Source organism: Sminthopsis crassicaudata, chromosome 3 (assembly GCF_048593235.1).
Source record: "Sminthopsis crassicaudata isolate SCR6 chromosome 3, ASM4859323v1, whole genome shotgun sequence".
NCBI classification, from domain to species: Eukaryota; Metazoa; Chordata; class Mammalia; order Dasyuromorphia; family Dasyuridae; genus Sminthopsis; species Sminthopsis crassicaudata.
Window position 1 is genome coordinate 255,821,025 of NC_133619.1, and position 25,502 is coordinate 255,846,526.

The 25,502-nt window shown below is 32.1% G+C and overlaps 1 protein-coding gene across 3 annotated transcripts in view; it reads left to right on the forward strand.

The window, feature by feature from the left end:
- DSCAM (DS cell adhesion molecule) overlaps positions 1-25,502 on the forward strand; it is a 750,733-nt gene that overhangs the window by 691,417 nt on the left and 33,814 nt on the right. For all 3 annotated transcript variants that reach the window (XM_074300489.1, XM_074300491.1, XM_074300490.1), the window contains 5 exons: positions 3,322-3,420; positions 5,645-5,833; positions 6,816-7,106; positions 10,727-10,903; positions 17,896-17,926. In XM_074300489.1, coding sequence (XP_074156590.1) covers positions 3,322-3,420; positions 5,645-5,833; positions 6,816-7,106; positions 10,727-10,903; positions 17,896-17,926 — 787 coding nt within the window. The remainder of the gene's footprint in view (positions 1-3,321; positions 3,421-5,644; positions 5,834-6,815; positions 7,107-10,726; positions 10,904-17,895; positions 17,927-25,502) is intronic.

The following is a 25,502-nucleotide window of genomic DNA, read 5'->3' on the forward strand; positions in this document are numbered from 1 at the left end:
TCAAGCCTACTGTGCCTGTAGGCAAAGGATCCATAGGCCAGACAGGGACAGATTTCACCTCTCCAGCATCTCAGTAGTCCCAGCTGCATACAACTCTATTCTTCCCATTTGTAATCCCGTTCTCCCATCAGATTGCTTCTCAGCTGATTGATCATGTTGGAGTACTGAACTTCTAAAGACTCTCTGGATGTAACATCAGCAGCCATCATGCTCCAAGTGTTTTTTTTTTTACCTGGAGCCCTGGAGCTGGGCCCTGCTTCCCAGAGTCATTCTACATTGTTATTCCCAATGAAAGCCTCTGTTGAATTTTGGACGTAGGATTTTGGGTCTTGTTCTCCCACCCTGTCTTCTCTGGTAACATTGAGCTTTCAGATGCCCTACTTTACTACATTAAAAGCATTGACAAGTCTCTCTGGAAGTTCCTTGCCAAAAGGGACCCTGTCTACCCATGTTCAAATCTTGAGAAGTCTGCATCATAGCCTGGGTATAAAAGGCATTTGTGCCCACTGTAGCACAACATCTTATGATCTCAGCTAAAGGAGCATCCTTGTGTAGTCCTAGTATCATTCTTCTACAAACCTCATTAGCATTTTCCTTAGCAAATTATCATAATTTCTGTTGCTACATTTTCACCAGTAGTTTGTATGATAGTTATCTGCAGATGTCCCATGAAATCAGCAAAGGATTCATTTGGACATTGAGCTATTTTTGTGAAGGCTTCCCCTCTATCTTGTCTTCCTGGGAGGGTAACTCATGCTTTGATAGCAGCAGCTGCAGTAATTTGCTCATATGCTGCTATAGGATAATTAATCTGTGCTAAAGTGTCTGCATAAAGACCTAAACCTGCTAGTTGATCAAAAGTGACTGGTATTTTAACTCCAGGTTGCCTATTTCATTGGTCTTGTATTCTACAGAATTCATTATACTCAGAAAGACACAAGTTTTGTCCAGGTTTTAAACATGTCCTTGCTATCGATTTCCAATCATTGGAGATTAAAACTTCAAAAGTCAAATTCTCTGATAACATCTTAACATAAAATAATATAGACCCATAAAGAGTGTAAGCCTTTTTCAGATCTTTGATAATTTCCAAATTAAATGGAGTATATTTTCTTTTTTCTTGACCTGAAGAGTCAAACTCTTCAATAACAGGGTGTGCTTCTGTTTTTACATCATATATATCCTGTCCTTCATTTTTAGCTTTTAATTAATGCCTTTTGTAATAGTGTCATGGGGGTGGACAAAGCTGCTTCATGGGTGGTGCTCACTGAGAAGCACCACCTCGTTAATTTCATCAGCACTGTACTTAACTCCTTTCTTGTCCAACTCCTCATGTTTTTCAACTGAATTGTCGATACCATACCCCTCCTGCTCTTTCTCCTCTTTCCTTATTTTAGAATTTATGTAATTCCTTATAACCAATTGTATTATGTTGAATATATAGAATGTTTTCTCAGGAATTGCATCAGGACCATTATCATTGTAATATTCAATTAGTTGCTCTCCCACTAGTTTCCACTTCTCTGGCCTAATTTTTCTGCTTAGAGAACCAAGAAGACTTGCATTCTATCTAAGAGTCCAATGATCTGCTCACAAGTTACCAATAAAACTTGCTTCTTTATTAACCTAACTATGCTTGCTGCCCATTTTCCTTGTGGTGGAGAAAGCTCTTTTCTTAGTATTTGCCCCATTTAAGCTGAAAAACAAAAGTGATTAGTTTACTCATCCTATTTCCTGGTCACAGGGATTTCTCGACTGAACTTATGATCAAGTCAGTTGAGCTGCTGATTGTAGTCCTTACATCCACATTTGGGTGCCAAAATGTAATGTTCGGGCTAGCTTTCTGGAGGATGTTGGTATCAGCCCAAGACCTTGGTCTTAGTGGAAAAATGATGAAGGCAGGACAGCCATGAGGCTGGTCAAAGATGGAATACCTATCTTCCAGTTCTTCTTAGCCTTATGTACTTTATTATAATTACATCATTACAGCACACTAAGTATGTGTGAATTGGAGAACCATTACATCATCATGCTAAGTATTAAGTATATGTACACTAGAGAACAATTATCTCATCAATTCCACTGAGTTAACACCTTGTTTCAAGAATACTTCTCCAGAGTTCTGGCTTTCTACAAGTAACATTCTTTTTCAAATAAGACAAAATTAGCCAGATATGTAATACAGTGACTAGCCTGGAAGGATACTTACTAAGTCATCAGTACAAGTATTAATAATAACTGTTGCTGTCAGCTTCTTTTACCCTTTTTTATAAATTAGAAAACAATAGCTGTTTCTTTAAAACCTGGAATTATTAAAGAACCAAAGATTATGAAATTCATGTGAATAGGAAAAAACGGGGAAATTACTATAAGCAACTTTTTAAAAAATTCTCCTTTCCTGCTCAAGGCTGTATTATTACTGAATCTACTTAAGCATTATAGAACTATGCTATCCAAACTTCCTGCAAATGTGATGAATGTTTCACTTTTGTCTTGAATGAGTTTATGACATTCACAGACAATATTGAAAATTAAAGCCTTTTGTTGATAACTCTTAAGATGATTATTAAAGATCATTATGGAATATGTCACTTAGAACACAGGATAAAAAGAATTTAATATGAGACTCTTTAAAGGACTCTGGTGAACTGACCTAAAATTTCTCAAACCTTTTCTTTATCACAATAACTCTTATGAGTCATTTCAAAATAATACTAAATTTCAAGAAGTTATATGCTCTAAGAGGAAAAAATCTGGATTCATCATACTCCAAGATACTTTCAGTTTCATATGCTTCTAAATGTTGATAAATCTATTGTACTTAGAGATAAGATGACTTGGGAGACACAAGATATTTGTAGTATTTATGAGAAAACTGAATTTTAGCAAAACTTCTCTTTCCCTCTCTGCTTCCTTTTTGGGATATATACTTCTCTCTTTTCAACCCATGGGAGATCTATATATGGTATTTACTTATTTAGTATAATAATTATATCAGTATGATAAATGAAAGCGGATATTTTATATTTAAAGTTAAAGATAATTCAATATTTTAAAGATAATTCAATAATTCAAGCAATGAATAATAAAATTTAATACAAATCTAGTTTATTTATTTTATTTGAGAAATTTTGTACTTTTTCTTTCCAATGATGGAAGATCTTGGAGAGTAGGGATTGTTTCATGCTTTGTATTTTCATAATAAATGCTAGTTGATTAGCTGATAGATTAGAAATATTGGCAGAAATGAATTGTGTTTTTGTAAGAAAAGATTTGTGATGAACACTAACTATCTATCTTTTCAAAATGTTTTCCTTCTAGTTCCACCAGATCAACCTCGACTAACTGTATCTAAAACTACATCTTCTTCAATCACCCTTTCCTGGATACCAGGAGATAATGGTGGCAGTTCTATCAGAGGTAAGAGGATAAAAACTATTAACTTTTCATTAACATTAACTTTTTAACAACTCAATTCTGGGTACCTCTTACATATCACATACAAACAATGACAATCCATTGAGAGAAACAAATTCACCCTCTGGTTATTGTGTTAATTTATTCCAACTAACCATCAGACAACTAGTTATTTGTATAAGAAATTCTACACCTATGTAATTGGATCCCTAGCTTGGAATCATCTTAACAGAAATAGTACTGTGCATGTAATTGGAGTGATTTGGGAAGGGGATAATTCTGGACTTGTGTTTTCCTTAAAATGGGAAACTTTCAAAGTAGAAATTCTCTGGATAAATGCATATAGGTACTTCATTGATTCCTTGTAATATTTGAAAGTTTCCTAGAGCACTAAGAGGTTAGATAACTTTCCTCTAATCACACAGCTATTATATATTAAACATCCCCAAATCCAAAGCCAGCTTCCTATCCACTGCAGAATACTGCCTTTCAAATATTTACTATTACTTGTGATTAATAACAAGAGTCCTGTTCTAGAATATACAAAATGTATAGCAGGGATTATGAGTGAATCATTAATGAAATCAAAAAAGAAAAAATATAATTTCATTAATCCCTGGAGTTATAAAGCCTAAATCTTTTATTTTTCCATTTGGCAGATACTCATAGTTTTCTAATGATATTTTTCTTTTTAAAAATTATAGTTGTCTTAAAAATTTCTACCTCATTTTTCCTGAATCCAAAGATTCAGAAAAAACCATTTGTATCCTCTGTGACAGTTTCAGAGTTTCTTAGACAATTCTTTTTTTAAAAGCAGAAGGAATGAAATTTGGAAGTATATTTCTCTTTGTTCTCATAATTTACAAACACTACACAAATGATGTTTGATATAGTATCAGTAACATAACAAAAAGTATTATATTTTAAGTATTTTCAGTTCCAAAATTTCTTTTCTTCTCACCCCTACCCATCAAGAAAATAAGAAAACAAGACTTCTTAAAAATATGAATAATCATGCAAAACTAATTCCTAAATTATTTATGTCAGAGGAAGGAAGAACAGAGGAAAGGGAAGAAATAAAAAGGGAAAGGAAGAAGGACCTGAATGAACCAAAGTCTGATTATGGTTTGCACAGATTACAAATGCATTTATTGCCTGAGAAGAAGCTTTTAAGCTGGAAGGGTGTCAATGTTCTGATCTGTTCAAAGTCTAAGAGGGACATATTTATACTTTTCAAACAAAGGAATGAGAAAAGGCAGGAATTTGGGCAGATGCTTGTCAGGAAGTCACATTCCCAAGAGGTGGGCAGGGAACTAGGAAACAAGGGATCTGAACTATAGTCCTTTGATACACAAAGCAGAAGATATTCTCTGAGATAAGCAGTTCACCATTCTATAGTTGAGCACAGATAATATTAGGGGTTATCTCAAAAAAAAAAAAAAAAAAAAAAAAAAAAAAAAAAAAAAAAACCTTAAAACTGAATGTGTCCAAATGGCTCAGGTTCTAAGCTCATGAAGATTAGAAAACTCATATTTTTTTATTGATTTATACATTTTTCTGTGGTTAAGAGAAAAAGATGGGTAGACAAATTGAAGTTAAACACAAGTTAGTCAAAATAATGCTAACTGATATTGAAAGAAAAATAGATAACACAAAAACACTTGTTGGCAAAATTCTCCTTTACCCTAAGCACTTTAAGTGTGTTAGCAAACTCACCCACCAAGTGAGTTTTCAGCTTTGCTGAAGCACTCATATAAACAATACTAACTTTGTGACAATTAAAAGTCTCTTTTTCAGGCCAAATTTAGGTTTTTTGGTACCTATGTGGTCATTAAAACAGCTCTAGACTTTACTTTCACTTTGTATATGATTTCTGAAATAATAGTAATTGTCACAACAGTTTAGATTAAATCAGCTTGATTTTTAGGTTAAGCATGTTTATCCCAAATGTGGGTAAGAAGTAAAATTTACATGTGTGGAGGTATATGTCAAAAAACTATGTGGAGCTACAAATCACAAGAGTAGAATTGGGATCCAAGTGACCTGAAGTTACTTAAGTAAACTTGAAAGTGTAAGAAGCATTAATTTTTAACTAAATAGAATTAAAAATCAACTTTCAATTTCACAATACAAATTCTTTTAAATGATGTTTTAATTTGAAAATATGTATTTAATAGGTTCCATACTTGATGCCAAATGGTGCTAACTTTTTTTTTTCTTCTTTAAGGATATATATTGCAGTACTCAGAAGATAACAGTGAGCAGTGGGGTAGTTTTCCAATTAGTCCTAGTGAACGTTCTTATCGATTAGAAAGTTTGAAGTGTGGCACCTGGTATAAGTTTACACTTACTGCTCAAAATGGAGTTGGGCCAGGGCGCATAAGTGAAATCATAGAAGCAAAAACACTAGGAAAAGGTTTGTTTACTCTCTTTTTTGCCTTCATTTGCTATATCATGGATAGTAACACTAGCCTCTTAGTTAGAATTAGCAAAGAATCAGATTTTGTCTTTTATGTATAATATGTATGCAATTGTGAGTAAATGTGTATGGTTATATTCAATAGTGCATCAGTGTAGTGAAAGAGAGGAACTATTCTTAAAAGATATTTCAATTACTTTTTTAGCCACTTCATCAGTATGTAGAAATAAGAAATACTTGGAAAACCATGGACTTTGTGATCAATAATATGTTTAAAAAATTGTGAAGTATATATTAGTTAATGTCTCCACTTCCCTTTTAATTCCCTGGTTTCCCTCTCTCTTCCCAGACAAGTTTATATATATATGTGTGTGTGTGTGTGTGTGTGTGTATGTATATATATTTCAGTTACCTGAAAGAAGGTAAATAGGTAAATTATAATTCTTCTAAGTAGAATCATAAAATGAGTAGTGTTAGAAAGGTCCCTAGAAATTATCTAGTCATTTCACATTGTTTTATCAATAAGAAAGCATTTGAATTTTTAAGTTAATTAATTAATGGAGTTTAAGTATTGTTGTATGAGAAAGAGCTTTTTGTGAAGAGGTCCCTTCATATCATACCAAATTACGTACATGTTCTAGATCACACATTAAGATTTATCTCAATGCAAATTAAGATTGGAAGTAATGATTTTGCTCCTTTTACAATTATATTAAATAACATTAAACTGAATTTTTAAAAAACTGGCTTCTGTGATTGTAGTGATATAGTTTTGCTGCCAATAATATCTCAATATACTACTGTCCTATAAGTTGAAAATGATAGTTTCCACACTTGTTTTATTCAAATTATGTAACAATTAAATTAAACTGTTTTTTTAAAGAGAGAAAATTTAAAGAAAAATACAGGACTTCATTTTATTTTTTATTTTATTATCTTTATTTGAAATACTAATATTAAAATATATACTATTTTCTAGAGCCACAATTTTCAAAGGAGCAAGAACTGTTTGCCAGCATTAATACCACTCGAGTGAGGTTGAATCTCATTGGTTGGAATGATGGTGGTTGTCCAATCACTTCTTTTATTCTGGAGTATAGGCCATTTGGGACGACAGTCTGGACAACAGCTCAACGAACATCACTTTCGAAGTCATACATTTTGTATGATCTGCAAGAGGCTACCTGGTATGAGCTGCAAATGAGGGTGTGCAACAGTGCTGGTTGTGCAGAGAAACAGGCCAAATTTGCTACACTTAACTATGATGGCAGTAAGCATCCTAATTTTATATCTGTAACTTTATATTTCAATTTAAGAACTCTTCCATTCTCCTCATCTGGAACAAAAGCCGTAATTACTATTGGGCTTTAATGTCACTCTTCAAGCTCTTTGCTCATTGCTTCTTGAGCTCACTTTGACTCTATATAAATTTAGGGGAAAGAACCTACTATCATGGTATAAAGCTAAAAGATTAAGAGCCAAGACTTATCTCCTTTAAGTGATAACTTCATTGATACTGAAAAATGTTATTTTGTTTAAGGCAATTGGAGTTAAATGACTTTCTCAGGGTTACACAACTCCTAAGTGTTAAAAGCCTGAGGTTGGATTTGAAGTCAGGTCCTCCTGACTCCAGTGCCAGTGCTCTATCTACTGTACTATCTAGCTGCTCCTGAAAGATTCTTATTAAAGGATTTTATGTAAACAATAACTAATGATAACTAGTTTATTTCTGCCCCTCCCCCATTTATTTCCCTGTGACATGTAAACAATAGCTTTCTTTAAAAAAAAAAAAAGAATGCTTTCTATTAAATTATTTCGTATATAAAAAAGACATATATGTGTTATATTCAAGGCAGAAGTAGGATTCTAGTTTTAAAAAGAAAAGATTCATTTCATCAGCAGTTTAAAAAGAGAATAAAATGACAACTGTTTAGTTGGGGATCAGTAGGAGATAGGTGATCATATTAAAGCATAAATTATTTTCTTTTTGTGTATTTTTATTGTAATAGAGATTTTGGTGACTTCTGAATTAATGAAATGAATGTTATCAAGATGTACATGATTATTTTAAGATTTTTTAATAATATAAACTACAGTGGTTGAACTAGTTGATATAACAAAGTAAGCATATAATAGTGGTCTATCATTAGGCCTAGTAACATAACAATAGTGTTAGGAAGATCAGCCTATTAGCTTCAGTGTTCTGCATTATAGCAATTAGCAGAATAATTATTAATTGAGTCAGTGTAATTTATATAATTTTTCCCAATTGATTGGCTGAATTTGGTATCTTTTTTATTTTATGAAAAGTTTAAATGGTCAAACCTTCCATAATATAACTGACTAGATAAAATGATAATTACTTTCTTCCTTTTATAAATATTTTGATCCAAACATTACATCACAATAACAAATACTCATATCTAACTGTATATATATATATAAATATTTTTGTCATATTGTCACCACCACAAATGTTAAAATTATCTAAGTTATAGAGAATGAAAATCATTCAAAATATAAGAACCTAATAAAGGATGGCAAAAATCATATCCAATCAAGATTAGATGAATATTATTCCTTTGGTTCTGCCTTCTACTTGAGCTGTACTCAGGATTCTTTCAGTAAGTCAACAAAGTAACAGCTTAAATCTCAATAACTTTATCCAGTTATAAAATCAATTATTTTATCTTTGGGGGAATAGTAAGCATTTTAAATATGAAAAAAATGGGAGGATAGCAACATTTTCAATTATTTCTATCTAAATACCATCAAAAAAAGAGAAGATAATTAAAAGTAATAACAAAAGTCCCTCAAAATATTATAACCATACTAATTGTCTTCAAATATAAAATCTAATAACCTTCTTTCTTTTTTTCTAAATGTGATTATTTTGAAAATTCAATTCAAGTCCCATGAATACATTCCACATTTTGTTTGAAATTACTTGGTTGTTTTTTTTTTTTTTTTTTATCTTAAAGGTTTTAGAATCTCTTTAACATCATAGTCCTAATATAGAATTTCTGATTTCCCATGCATTATTTACATCTGTATCCTTTTGGTGTAAGCCATGGTCCATATTCCTAGAATACTTCTATAAATACTCTGCCACTGATGTTTCTAATAAGGATATTGTGCATACTTTTCACTGAATTTTCATTCTACTCTTTTACTGATAGCTCTGCATTTAGATTCTTTCTTTTCCATCAGAATATTTTAAAGGCAAAAAAGCAGTCTTAAAGCTGATTTTTGTTTTGTAGTTCATTGATTTTTGTTGCTTTATTTCAATTATTTCAGTTATATCTGACTTGTCATGACTCCATTAAGGGTTTCCTTGGCAAAGATACTAGAATAGTTTGCAATTTCCTTCTTCAGTTCATTTTACGATGAGGAAACTGAGGCAAACAAGGTTAAATGACTTGTCCCGGGTCACACAGCTAGTAAGTGTTTAAGACTGGATTTGATCTCAGATCTTCTTATTCTAAGCCTAGTACTATGTCTAGGTACCAATGAGCTGCCTCATTGAATGGACTTTGTCGTGAAAAAATACAGAATTTTCAGAGTTATTAAATAGTATTAATTAAATATTAACTGTTCAAAAATACATTTCAGAGAAATCTTTCACATTTTTATTTCTAAGTTGTCTCCTAATTTGTTCAATTTTATTCATTATGCTCTGCTGTCACTATGTCTTCTATGACCATCAAAAAAGATTATACACTTAAATGTGTTTATCTATACTTGGAGATAACAAATATCTTCTTTTAGAAATATACATATATATATGCATATATATACATATTTGTTATATATCTACTGTGTCTGGGAGAGAGACAGAGACAGAGGCAGAAAGATAGAGACAGAGAAACAGAGACAGAGGTAGAGACAGAGACAGTGACAGAAAGACAGAGGCAGGAGGACAGGAAGAGAGAGAGACAAAGACAAAGGGAGAGAGAAAAAGACAGAGGGAGAGAGACAGAGAGACAGAGACAGAAAAACAGAGAGATAGAGACAGAGAGCATGTGACCTTTTGCAAATCATGTAAAATCTCAGTGTTTTAGGAAATTCTCTAAGATTTTAAATTATAGAAAAGATGCTGACCTGCTTTAGTAGAGAGAATTTATTAAGAGGATGGTTCTCTATAACAGTGAACTCACACAGACACACACGCACATACACACATACATATTATACCTATGTTTCATATTATTAGTTATAATTCAGATTTTCTTCTTAGAGAAATCATGCTATAAATTTATCCAGTATTATAAATAACCCATAAAAATAAGGCATTAAGAAAAGTGAAAATAGTTTTCTACTTTTGCTGAAATAGATTGACTCCTCAAATCATGAAAACTAGTTTCAAATGTTTTGGTGGTTTTTTTTTTTTTTTTCCTCATAGGCAGACATTTATGTTTATGTTAAAATCCCCCTTCAAACTGTCTTCCTGCTCAATTTATTGTTCCATTTTTTTTTTTTTGGCTTTGCTGTTTTTGGAATAGTCTACCAATTGTAGAGTTGGGAACAGTCTAGAAAATACTGAATTCCAAATCAATTCTTTTGTCATTTACAAATACATCCTTAGCTTCAAGTAGAACATTTCTTATACCCAGGAGTGCATTGATTACTAAGTGAAATCCATTTAATGCAAATTCCATTGGTTTGTTTTAGAGACCCCTATTTGGTGTACAAAATGGTGAGGTAAAAAAAAATAGTATTATATGTAGGAAGGATGAGTAAATTTAGTAAATTAATTCATCATATTCTCATTAAGCAACTTTATAAGACAATCCAGGTATCAGTGTTTTGATTTTTTCTAATACCCTACTATCTATAAAGACTATATCATTTTCTCTTCATAGTAATCTAATTTTATGGATTTATTTTCAGGCACAATTCCTCCACTTATTAAATCAGTTGTCCAAAATGAGGAAGGGCTGGCAACCAATGAAGGATTAAAAATGCTAGTGACTATTTCCTGCATTTTGGTTGGAGTTTTGCTGTTGTTTGCGTTACTGTTGGTTGTAAGGAGAAGGAGGAGAGAACAGAGATTGAAGAGATTAAGAGGTAAGAGAATTCAATGGTTCACTTATTCTAGTGTATTTTCACTATCACTTGATATCAAAATGTGAAATTACAATGGATCCAAAAATTATTTAAAACTGAATCAGTTACAGTTTCTCAACCCCACTGTCATCATCTCAATAAATGAAGAATACACCTATGATGTACCAAGAACTTTGTCCCTGGTTCACAATAAAACTAAAAAAAAACAAAAAAAAAACTAGATCATAGGAATACAAACACAAGGAATGAAACAATTTCCATTCCCAAGGACCTTATCTTCTAAAAGGGGAGAGTAAAAACATATTCAAGTATTCAAAGAATTAAAAAAATGGTATGCAAAATTGAGGAGATTGTAAAAGATCTCTTGAAGAAGATAGTACTTGAGTTGCATCTTAGAAGTACTCTGTCAGGTAGAGACATAGAAGTACATTTAAAGTATGTAGGGCAGTCATGAAAGCATAAAGACAGGAAATTAAGTGTCAAGTATGAAGAATAGAAGGGATAATTTGGCTGGATTATAGAGAGAAGGAGCTAGTATGCAAAGAGATTAGAAAGATCGCTAAGGCCAAATTGCAAAAAACTTTCATAGCTAAATGGAGGAATTTCTAGTTGATTCTAGTGCCAATAAAGAACCACCAGTAAAGTTTGTTGAGTAGATGAGTGACCTGGTATGACTTAAGGAAAATTAAGTTGGCACCAGTGTGTAGGGTGTACTAGAGTTAAGAATGATAATGTAGAAAGAGCAATTAGGAGGATATAATAGTAATCTAGGTGAGAAGCGATGGAAAATTGAACTAATATGGTAAATATATGAATGGTATAAATGGCTCAGATTCATAAAATGTTGTCTGAGGAATAAAGGGCAAGATTTGGCAATTGGTTAGATAGGGGAGTTTAAAAGATACAATTTGAGTAAACCTGAGAGTTTCGAAAAATGTTGCTACCTAAGACAGAAATAGAAAATTGTATAGAAAGATTTGAAGGAAAGACAATCAGTTTTGTTTTAACCACTTATCAGATTTTCTTTGAAAATAATTTTGTATATATTGCCATAGATAAGATTTGAAAGTAGTCTTCCATTTGTAATTATATTTTATAGCAGTGAAGGAAATTATAATTGCCTAAATTAGATATTTAATTGAAATACCACATAATGTTGTTCTGGAGGGGAAAAAAATGTAGCTACCAGGTCCTTCACTGAAAGATTGCTATGTGATTGCATTTAAATTTATTACATAATTCAAAAATAAATCAAGTTCTATGTATCAATGAAGTTCTATGATTGCTTGAATAATATACTCCTCTTCTATAATGTGTTAGAAATGTTTTTTTAACATAAACTCAAAATAAATTAAAATGTAAATGAAAATAAAGCAAAACAAGAAGCCATTCTTCCTTCTGTATTCAATTTAAATTATTTTTACATTAAGAAATTACTTTTTTGATACACTTGAATTTACCATAGATAAATTCTTAATGAAGTCTATCTATGCAAAGGAATTTAATACTGGAAGTCCTAAAGAGATATTGTTTTAGATAACAATTGATTTTTACAATCACACCTGTAATTATAATCCATATCATAGTTCCCTGAGGAACCAGTCCATTTAGCCTGCATTCATTTTAAGGAGCTACATTCAGTAAGTTTTGAAATATCTACCCAGGACAAGCACAGTTTGGCAAAATAAGCACCATTTATATTGAATCTGACAATATATGCAATTCTTAACATTATATAACCAATAATTCAACCGTATATTCCTTGAAAAGAAGAATAAGATTCATTTTTATTAACTTTAGTGAGGCCCTGTATAGTTATTTTTAGTACCAGGGATTTTGCTTCAATTTTTGATCATGTATATATATTTTTCCTTTTTTAGATTATTTTACTCTACATTAGTCCACAAATGTCTTTTTTGTTAGTTATTTCATATAATGTAGTAATATTCTACTGTTTTTTAGCCATTTCTTGATGATGGACAACTCCTTTATTTGTGATTTTTTGATCATACAAAAAGTATCAGCAAGAACACTAGGCATTTGAGAACTTTTATTCATTTTGATTGCCTAGAAGAAATTGTATGGACAATTTAGTCACTTTTAAAAAAACATCATTCCAAGTTTCTTTTCAGAGTGGTTGGACTAATTTATATCTCTACTAACAGATACATGCTAACAGAGTGTCTACTAAGAGAGTATGACTTCCTTCCCAAAACAGGTCCAAATATTAACTATCTTTATGTTGTAATGCTGGAGAAACTGAAGCAAGACAGAGATTGGAGGGTTTTTAATATTTTAGTAGTGGAGAGTTTGGACTGGCAGCCAAACAGGATACATGTTGACCTGCAGCCAGCTGAAAAGGACTCTTGTCTCAAAGTATTCAGCAACAAATAAGGGATTCCAGAAACTCTTCTAGAGCTCCAACAATCAGGGAAACAAAGGCTAGGGGGAGGGGGGCAGAGCACAGGTGAGTAGAAACTCCAGGAAGCCCCATAACTTCAGTTCTGACAGATTGGGGGTAAGGAAGGAAATTCTGAAGAAGCTGAGCCCAGGAGATGTCCAAACATTTGAGATAAGCCATCTGGAGTTTTATGACTCTTTGGAGTGGCAAGGGCTCCACAGCCCTAATTATCTCAGTCCTAATGGACAGGAAGTGGGGGTTGCCACTAGAGAAACTGAGGCAAAACAATTCAGGCAAACTGAAGCAGAACAATGTCATCTTTAAAAATGTGTTTTTTGAAAGAGAGCTGCATAATGCATAAGAAAACAGAACCCAACAATTTATTTTATTATAAAAATACTTATGTAAAAAAGAAAGCTAAAAAGAGAATTAAAATAACATGTTTGATAAGTAAAGGTTTAGATTCAAGAAAGCTGGATTTATAGCAATAATTCATAATTTAAAAAAATTAAAAATCCATTTAAAGATATATTTAAAACTAAAATTAGCATTATTTATATTGGAAAAACACTAATAGCTTTCCCCAAAAGTAAGGAGTAACGCCACTTTATACTTTTATTTCATATAGTTCTAGTAAGTTTCGTTAGTGTCAGAAAATAGGAATAATATTTGCTTTTCTTTGCCAATGTTTATGGTCTTGCTAGACTTACTAGTAAGGAAAGAATAGAAAGAGAAATCTTATTTAAAATAACCAAATGTATAATAATTGTTAAGCAAACTGCTAAGCCATATCACATTCAAAACATATAAATTATAAGATGGTCTTTAAATCTAAAAAAAATGACAAATAATTCAAGAATTATTCATTGTTCATCAGCTGTAAATATGCTAGGTCAATTCATATATAGATTTGGTATTATATATCATGCTAATTTCCAGAGGAGTAATCTAAGCTAAGTAATATAAATTTTTATTAGATCTAAAGGAAAAAAATAACAATTCATTTGGAAAAACAAAAATGTGAAATTTAAAGATAAATGTGAAAATGAAGGATTAAAGTGGGGATAATTCTTGTAGAAATCTAATTATATAATAAAGCAATTTTGATCAAAACTAGCAGCTTAGAAAAAAATTTTAAATTACATTAGTGGACTGAACTAAATGAACAATTAACAGACCAATAGGCTTCAATAACATAATAACTCACTTGAAAATAGGAAGTATTTGGAAAAGTACTTTATTTGACAAGAACTGGAAAAATGGAAAACATTTAAGTAAAATCATATTGCCCTCTCCCAACACTACAAAATTTTTTATGAGTCATCTATACTCTGAAGTATATAGGAAGTCATTTCACAGCTAACTGAAAGATTTGCAGAATATAAAATTCTCATTGTGTTTATTGTTTGTTGATTATGAAAAAACCATTCGATTCATTAGACAAAATGCTGCCTTACATGATTTTTTGAAAATATGTATCATCTATTAATCAAAATCATTTAATATTGATATAACATTACCTATTTAGTGTTTGATAAACAAAAACCTCAGAAACAGTTTCAAATAAAAATGAGTATTTGAAAATTGTGTTCATCAGCTTAAAGCAGGAAGTCTAGAAAAGAATCCAGATTTGATAAATATCTCTAGTAGATGGTGAGGTATTTGGGGTGCTTCTCTCTGTGGATAACATCGTGTTTTTTACATCAAGCCCCAAAATATTATAAGGTCTCCTAGAAAATATCTAGTCACCCAAAAGAGTTTAACCTGACCATCCACACAGAAAAGACCAACTGGAGGAAGAATATCTGATATTATAAACTGTTTGAATGAATAGTCTATAGAGATATATAGTAAAGTATGACTAGGTCAAAGAGTACAAATAAACAATGAGCTGGATACACAGATGAATAGAATGAGGAACTTAATGGGTTTATTTGCTTTCAGAGAATTACAGTGCTTCTTTTATGATTGCAAGCTTTCCATAGAAATAAAAATCCATTCATTAAGATCAACATCCCCATCCCATCCCACCCATTTCAGTGTTGCTTTATGGCTATGAGACATGGATCACAATGGTGTCCCAAGAATAAAAAACATGTATCACACTGAGATCAAAAGAGAGATGCTGGGTTTGAGCAAGCAGAAATATAAGAAGGAAAAAAAAAGAAAAGAAATAACAGAGAAACTAAGGAATAATAAAAGTAGAAAGGACCTGTATAGCAAAGAAATTATAAAGAAGAGGACCCACATGTGCAAAAATGTTTGTAGCAGCTCTTCTTGTGGTAGTAAAGAATTGGAAAATGAGTAGATGCCCATCAGTTGAGGAATGGTTGAATATAGTGTGGTATATGGAGGTAATAGAATATTATTGTTTTATAAAAAAAAATGATGAACAAGCTGATTTTAGAAAGACCTGAAAAGATTTACATTAACTGCTGCTGAGCAAAATGAGAACCAGGAATACATTGTACACAGTGATAATAAGATTATGTAATGATCAACTATGAAAGATTTAGTTCTCCTCAGTGGTTCAGTGATCTATGGCAATCCCAATAAACTTTGGATAGAAATTGCCATCTGCATCCAAAAAGAGAACTATGGACAATGAATGTAAATCAACACATACTGTGTTCACTTTTCTTTTCTTTTTTTTTTTTAACTTTCATGGTTTTTCCCCTTTGTTCTGATCTTTCTCTCCCAACATGATTTATAAAGAAATGTATATTGAAAAGTTAATATGCATGTATAACCAGAAAAACTCATTTTAAAAAATAGGAGTACAAGCCATAAAAGAATTCCATTCACTGCCTTTCTTTGGTCTACATGCCAACCCCAGAGTTTAGTATAAAAGTAGTGAGGATTCCCAAGATTTAATCTCATTCTGGGGAGACTATGAATCCCTTCCATTTTTCTCTAACTCATTCTATGGGCTACTTATTTAGTCTTTAAAAAAAATTAGTGTTAACCACTCTACAGCTAGTAACATTCAAAATATATTCCCATGGAAACAAGACTTTATAGGAGTCTTCTTTGCTTTTCCTAGGACCTGGGGGTAAGTGAAAGAAAATAGTTATATAAATAAATATATACAAAATAAATTTGAGGGAGAGTGCTCTTAGAAGCTAGACCTTTGACAAATTCTCTAGGAACTTTGACTGATTACTATATATCAAAAATAAAATTTTGTACCTCTTGACAAAAAAAAAAGTTTTCTTATAGAAAATGTGATAATCCAAGTTTTAAAGGAAACAAGGGATTGTAGGAATAAAGTAAAATTCTCTAGTGTAGATTTTCTAATGTATATTCTTTATTTTTGTTAAATCACATATGCCTAAACATATATATGTGTATATAGACATATACACACATATGTCATAAACATGCTGTTTAAGGAGAAGTTTAGATTTCTTTTCACTTCTAAGTATAATCAATACCTTAGATACTCAAACAAGAACTAGCAATCATTGTAGTATACCTTGATTTTATTTTGGGGAGGAAAAAGTAATATTCCTTAATACATGTCTGAACCTTATAATCTAATATTAGTTTAATAAAACATGTATGGCCTGAAAAGATATATAACTACCAAATAACTAAATAATGGAATTTAATTATTCTTTGGCTTATAAAACACATTTTAAAGTATCTTTAAAATGTTTACAAAACTACCTTTCTTTTATGTATGTAAAAGTATTTAACTGTATTTTATTCTTAGATTTACAAGGTTTATTTTTTGCAAAACTCAGTGGACAAAAAGTTTGAATTAAAGTAGATATCCATCAGTTTGGAATGACTAAACAAACTATATTACATGAATATAATGTAATGTAGTTGTCCTGTAAGATTGCAAATGTGATGAATACAAAGAAACATAGAAAAATCTAAATGTACCAATTCAGAGGAGAATGAAAACAAAAACAATATTCACAATATCCCCAAAATCAAAAGTGAATGTTAGAAAATTATAAAGAACAAACATGGCTCTAAAGAAAAAAATATGTCTACTCCATTCCTGGGCAGTAGTGAGAAGTATACAAATGTAGAGCCTATTTCCAGACTTCTTGATTCATTTAAATTGATTTTCCCTCTTTCTCTCTGCTAAATTAAAAGATACTAATTTATTTTATGGGATATAGCTCTGTAAAGTAAGGGGCAAGGGAGTGAAATAGGAGGAAGTTATAGAGATGTAAAAAATAAAAATTTATTTTTAAAAAGGAAAAGTAATATTTCTGCCTATTGGCAAACTTTTCTAAATTATAATCTGTGTAAAAATAAAATTGAATTTTTTCAGATTGGTCTTTAGTTTATGATTAAAATTCATCATGTTTTTGAGAAGTTTTCCTACTTAAAAAAATTTTAATAAAAGACATATGATAATCAAGTATAGGGAGATCTAAGATAATTATAGAATTGCTTTGCTATTGACAGTGGTTTGAACAGGAACAATTTCCATTTTTAATTGCTTGGTATGGATCATAGAAATTGTAGAGATTATAACCCAAAAATATATATTCTAAATAGAAATAAATGTTAATGAATTGCTTATGTTTTGTTGACATTAACTATTATTTGGGTTTTCTTTACTCCCCAGATGCAAAGAGTTTAGCTGAAATGCTTATGAGGTAAGAATGAAGTTCATCATCTGCAGATTAAATGTCACCATTTTCCAAGTTCCTGTAATAATTTGAGTTTACATGATTACATTTTATATATAGATATTTTATATATATATACATATATATATGTGAAGTGGTTTACATATTTTTCATTCATCATATACTTTTCCATATAAATATATTTACCTGAATTTCCTTGTTAAGGATTCATTAAGGGTTTGCAAAACTAACAAATTCTAAAGAAAATACTTTCAATATGCCTTTTCTTAAAAGCCTACTCAGCTTGCTTGCCATATTAGATAGGGTTTAAAGTATGGAGCTACTAATTAAACACCCTCTTCATGTTTGAATTAGACAAACTTTTTAATTTAATGAAGTGAATAAAAACTCTGAAAATCCTTATCCCAATTCCCACTGTTATAAGCAAGTGTCTGATCCTGCAATGGCTACATCTTTCTTTAGAGTTCTAAGAATATCATTGAGAGATTATAGTGATTTTCTAATGCCATCACTTCAAACTTCCACATGGTAATCAATGTAGAAGCAACACGAAAACCCTTATTTAAGGCTCTTATAAAATAATTTAATATTCTATTTTCCCAATCACATGTAAAAATAATCTTACATTCTTTTCCCCAAAATTTTAAATTCCAAATTCTCTCTCCCCTGTATTTATTAGCAAAAAAATGGCATAATTTGATATATGTAATCATGTAAAACATATTTCCATGTAAGTCATGCTATGAAAGAAAACAAACAAAAAGAAAAAGAAAAATGAAAGAAAAAAGTATCTTCATTGTGCATTCAGTTTTCACTAGTTTTTTCTCAAGAGATAGATAGCATCTTTCATCTTAAGTCCTTCAAAATTATCTTAACCATGTACTCCTGAAAAAAGCTAAATTATTCACAGTTCATCATCATACAATATTGATGTTATTATATACAATGTTCTCCTGATTCTCTTCATTTCACTTTGCATCAGTTCATGTAAATGTTTTTAGGTTTTCTCAAAGCATCCTGATCAACATTTCTTATAACAAAATAGTATTTTCTTACAATCATATATAATTTGTTTAGCCATTCTTTAATTGATGGACATGTTTTCAATTGTCAATTCTTTGCTACTACTAAAAGAGCTGATATAATATTATTGTACATATAGATCCCTTTCCTTTTTGTTTTTGTATCTTTGAAGTATAGGACTGTTAGTGATATTACTTGTTCAAATGGTTTTATAACCCTTTGGGTATACTTCTAAATTGCTTTCCAAAGTTGTTTAATTTTTCCACATCCCTTGCAATATTTGTCATTTTGCTTTTCTATCACAATCTGGTGTGTATATGGTGGTAGCTCTAAGTTATTTTGATTTGCATTTCTCTAACGATTACTTAGAGCATTTTTATATGACACTAGATAGCTTTAATTACTTTGTCTGAAAACTATCTATTCATAGCCTTTGAACATTTACTGTTGATGAATGATTCATTTCTATAAATTTGACTGTTTAAAGTGTTTTGAATATATTTCAGAAATGGTCTTTATCAGAGAAACTTGCTATAATTTTTTTTCACAGTACTGATTATCAAATATGTATTTCCTTCCATCCTTTTCTTCCCCTCTTTATCCTATTATCTCTCTCTCCTTTCACCCTGTCTATTCTCAAAAATGTTTTGCTCCTGATTTTTACCTCCTCCAATCTGCCTCCCTTCTACCTAGAGCTCTGGAATTAAGCTATATAACATTCCTGAGAGTTTTGATTTTAGGAGAATACAAGGTAAATTGATTGTGGTAATTTCTTGAAATATAATGTCTAGGCTCATTTTTTTGGGGATCATGGCTTTTGGGTAGTCCAATAATTCTTAAATTATTTCTCCTAGAACTATTTTCCAGGTAAGTTGTTTTTCCATGGAGATATTACAAATTTTCTTCTAATTTTTTCATTATTTTAATTCTGTTTTACTGTTTCTTGATATCACATAAAATCGTTGATTTTTACTTCCCCATTTCTAATTTTTAAAACATTATTTCTTCAATGATTGTCTCTCCTTTTCCATTTGGTCACTTCTGCTTCTTAAAAAGTTCTCTTCAATGAATTTTTGAATATCTTTTTCCATTTGTCCAATTCTTTTCAGAGCATCCTTCACTTTATTATATTTTTGTGTCTCTTTTATCATGTGTTCTATTTTGTTTTTTTAAGATAGTGTTTTTTTCAGTATTTTTGTGCTTTCTTTATCAAGCTGTTATATCTTCTTTTCCATGATTTCCTTGCATTGCTCTCATTTTTTTTCCTAATTTTTCTTCTACCTCTCTTGATTGCTTCTAATGGCCTGAGGCCAATTCATTTTTCTTCTGAATTTGTGCTTCAATCTCCCCTATTGCAATACTAACCTTTTATAGTTAGAATATTTTCTCTGCTGTTTGCTCATATTCCATTCTATTTGTTGATTTTTAAAATCTACATTAAAGTGGAGTTCTGCTTTTGAAATGGAGGGGGCATCATCCTAAGCATCAGGTTTTTTTATGCAGCTGTTTTCAGAGGTAATTCTTTCAATTCTTCCAAAGTGGTCTGATCTAGGGAGAGGTATGTTTTCAACTCTTCCATACAATTCAATAGTCTATAAGTGAGCACAAGTATTCTTTTCTACTCTGGAATTGTAAGCAGGGTTCCAGCTTCCCTGAAGTCACAAGCTTTTGTATGCTAGTGCTCTTAACTTGCTCTAGTATTGAGGCAAAAGACTGTAACTCAGATTCAAGAAGGAAAATACAACAGAGCCTTTGCCATGGTGCTAGCAAAGTGACCCCTGTAATCTTTTTCTGATCAGTTTTCTGATCCTTTTACCATTTGTAGTATGAAAGGTCCAAAAACTGCCACTGCTGCCATTGATTCAATTGCCTTACAAGACCTGTTCCTGGTTTACTTTTGCCTCCTCTGTGTTAACATGTCCTGCATTGGAATGCACTTCAGTCTTATCCTGGTGCGACAGATCATTACTACCAACTTTTAAATTGGGGGGGCGGGGGGAGCTAGAAAATTGTTTAATTCCATCCTTCTGTTAATTCTGCAGGTCTAGCATTTGTTATTTAAAGGTATTTGGGGGGCAGAGCCAAGATGATATGAGATTCTGAGCTCCTCTCATACCTTCATTACCAGTTTTTAAAATCAACCTCAAAAATAACGCTAGACTGGTAAGGTTCACTAAGATTGGAAGTACAACAACTCACCAGTCAAATATAATCAGGAATGTCACCACAAAAGGTTTGTCCTGAGTGGCAGGAACAGACCGGCACAGGGCAGGGATAGAATTGGGAGTGGGGGCAGCCCCTGTGCTTGGAAGGTTTACATAGAACTCTCTGCCATAGCCTGACTGCTTTGCTTTGGTCACAGAGTAATAGACCAGCAGAGAAATTGGAGCCTAGGGCACAGGGTACTCTGAGGGATGCCCAAGCCTAACAGAATCTGGCTGTGCCTACCCAGGAGCAGAAGTGACTCAACACAGACCATAACACAGCTCTTTGCGGCATTCTGCAACTAGGGACTCTTGTTGGGGGGCAGTCACAAACCTGCATGGCAGGTGCACAGCCTGGGGCAACCTCTCATCTGCACAGTGAGGGGCTCGGCCTGGGGTAGTGGAATCTCCCCAGCTCAACTGGGCTTCCCGGGCAGAGACACTTCTAGTGTCCTGAGGGATAGGGCAACTGCTAATACTCAAAGCGGGCCTTTGTGGGGGGACAGTGATACTCTCGTTGCTTAACCTCTAGCCCCAAGGCAGTCACTAATCCTCACAGTGGGGCTCCTCACAGGGCACTTACACAGCCCAGCCCTTGATACCCAAGCCTAGTCACTTCCATGGGGAGCTCTTTCCAGAGCACTCCCAGAGCACTACCACAGCTGGGCTTCTCCTTGCAGCCCATTGAGAGGACAGCTACTGTCCATATACCCATCTTTACTCTGCAGAGGAAGCTGGTAACCTCCTTGCCCTGAAGGCAGACCCTAAAGGCTTTTTAAAAAATCAGTTAAAAAATCAAAAGAACTATTGATAGCTTTTATAAAGAAAGAGAGACTAATAGCAGACAGCCTCCACACAATACCCCAGATAGTGCTCTTCTAGAAGAGACTATTAAAAATCTCAAAAGAGAATTAGAAGAAAAATGGGGAAAGGAAAGAGAAGCTGTGCAAGAGAGTAACAACGTCCTGAAATGTGAATTGGAAAAAGTAAACAACTTCCTGAAATGTGAATTGGAAAAGGTAAAGAATTCACAGGAAGTGCAGGGAAACAGAATTAGGAAATTGGAAAAGGTAAAGAAATCACAGGAAAGTAGGATCTGTGAATTGGAAAAGAAAGAATTCCTAAGAAAGTAGGATTTCTGAATTGGAAAAAGAAAATAAGTCACTAAAAACAAATTTAGTGAAATGGAAAAAAATTCCATAGAGCAAAACAACTCATTTAAAAACTTAATTGGACATATACAAAAAGAAGTTAAAAAAGCTAATGAAGAAAATAACTTATTAAAAATCAGAACTAAACAAATAGAAATGAATGATTCATTGAGACACCAAGAATTAGTCAAGCAAAACCAAAAATATGAAAAACTGGAGAAAAATATCAAATATCTACTTGGCAAAATGACAGACCTGGAAAATAGATCTAGGAGAGATAATCTGAGGATTATTGGACTTCCCGAAAATTATGATGAAAAAAAAGAGCCTAGATACTATTTTTCAGGAAATCATCAAAGAGAACTGCCCAGAGGTAATAGAACCAGAAGGTAAAATAGGCATTGATAGAATTCATTGAACACCTTCTGAAAAACAAACAAACAAACAAAAAAACTCCATGGAATATTGTGGCCAAATTTCAGAACTATCAGACTAAGGAAAAAATATTACAAGCAGCCAGGAAAAAGCGATTCAAATACCAAGGTGCCACAATAAGGGTCACTCAAGATCTGGCTACCTCTACATTAAAGGATAAAAGGTCCAGAAATCTGATATTCTGAAAGGCAAAAGAACTTGGAATGCAGCCAAGAATGAACTACCCAGCTAGTTAGCATTTTCTTCCATGGAAGAATATGGACATTTAATGAAACAGATGAATTCCATTTGTTTCTAAGGAAAAAACCAGATCTAAACAAAAAAATTTATCTCCAAACATAGTACTCAAGAGAATCAGAAAAAAAAGGTAAAAGGAACTCTTGAGAACTGTATTTCTTTGTTGATATGCATAAGACTACATATATAATTTGATTTTACTGATATAACAAAAAAAAAAAGGGAAGTAGAAATAGAAAGAGGATAGTGTCACAAAAAGGGAAAGAGGGAGATAAAAAGAGAGAAACTACATACCATGAAGAGGCAAAGAAAACCTATCATATCTGAGGGAAGTTAGAGGGGGGAGGAATATTGTGTGAATCTTACTCTCATCAGAATTGGCTCAAAGAGAAAATAACTGACATATTTGTTTTACAGAGAATTCTCTCTCACCTCGTTAAAAAGGGAGAGAGGAAAGGGGAAAAGAAAAAGAGTAATAAGGAAAGGGTACAAGGAAGGGAAAGAGATTTAAAGGGAGGAGGAAGGGATATTAAAGAGGGAGTGCTGAGTGACACAAGTGGGGCACATAAGTTTAATATTGGGGAGGAGTTCAAGGGGGCAAGGGAAAAAAGAAAAGTCTGGGGATAATATGATGGCAGGGAATACAGAATTAGTAATTTTAACTGTAAATGTGAATATGTTGAACTCTCCCATTAAGCAGAGATGGTTAGCAGATTGGATCAAAAGTCAGAACCCTACAATATGTTGTTTACAGGAAACACATTTAAAGCAGGGAGATAACATGGAGTAGAATCTATTATGCTTCAAGTGAAGTAAAAAAAAAAAAGTAGGGGTAGCCATCCTTGTCTCAGATCAAGCAAAAGCAAAAATTGATTTAATCAAAAAATATAAGGAGGAAACTATATCTTGTTAAAGGGTAGCATAGACAATGAAGCAATATCAATAATAAACATATATGCACCATGTGGTATAGCATCTAACTTCCTAAAGAAGAAGTTAAGAGAGTTACAAGAAGAAATAGACAACAAAACTAAATTAGTGGGAGATCTCAACCTTGCATTCTCAGAATTAGATAAATCAAACCACAAAACAAATAAGAAAGAAATTAAAGCAGTAAATAGAATATTAGGAAAATTAGGTATGATAGATCTTTGGAGAAGACTGAATGATGATAGAAAGGAGTATACTTTCTTCTCAGCAGTTCATGGAACCTATACAAAAATTGACCATATATTAGGACATAAAGATCTCAAAATTAAGTGCAGGAAGGCAGAAATAGTAAATGCTTTCTTTTCAGATCATGATGCAATAAAAACTACATTCAACAAAAAGTTAGGGGTAAATAGACCAAAAAGTAATTGGAAACTAAATAATCTCATCTTAAAGAATGATTGGGTGAAACAGCAAATTATAGAAAGAATTAATAATTTCACTCAAGATAATGACAACAATGAGACATCATACCAACATTTGTGGGATGCAGCTAAAGCAGTAATAAGGGGACATTTTGTATCTTTAGAGGCTTACTTGAATAAAATAGAGAAAGAGAAGATCAATGATTTGGGCTTGCAACTTAAAAAGCTAGAAAAGGACCAAATTAAAAACCCCCAGTCAAATACTAAACTTTAAATTCTAAAATTAAAAAGAGAAATTAATAATATTGAAAGTTTAAAAACTATTGAATTAATAAAAAAAAAAAAACTAAGAGTTGGTTTTATGAAAAAAACAATAAAATAGATAAACCTTTAGTAAATCTGATCAGAAAAAGGAAAGAGGAAAATCAAATTGTTAGTCTTAAAAATGAAAAGGGGGAACTTTCCACCAATGAAGAGGAAATTAGAGCAATAATAAGGAGTTATTTTGCCCAACTTTATGCCAATAAATTTGATAACCTAAGTGAAATGGATGACTACTTCCAAAAATATAGGCTTCCCGGATTAACAGAGGAGGAAGTAAATTGCTTAAATAGTCCCATTTCAGAAAAAGAAATAGAACAAGCTATTAATCATCTCCCTAAGAAAAAATCTCCAGGACCAGATGGATTTACATGGGAATTCTACCAAACATTCAAAGAACAATTAGCACCAATGCTATATAAACTATTTGAAAAAATAGGGATTGAAGGAGTCCTACCAAATTCCTTTTATGACACAGACAAGGTACTGATACCCAAACCAGGTAGGTTGAAAATGGAAAAAGAAAACTATAGACCAATCTCCCTAATGAATATTGATGCTAAAATTTTAAATAATATATTATCAAAAAGACTAAAGAAAATCATCCCCAGGATAATACATCATGATCAAGTAGGATTTATACCAGGAATGCAGGGCTGGTTCAATATTAGGAAAACTATCAGTATAATTGGCCATATTAATAACCAAATTAACAAAAACCATATGATCATCTCAATAGATGCAGAAAAAGCATTTGATAAAATCCAACATCCATTCCTATCAAAAACACTTGAGAGTATAGGAATAAATGGACTTTTCCTTAAAATGATCAGAAGTATATATTTAAAACCATCAG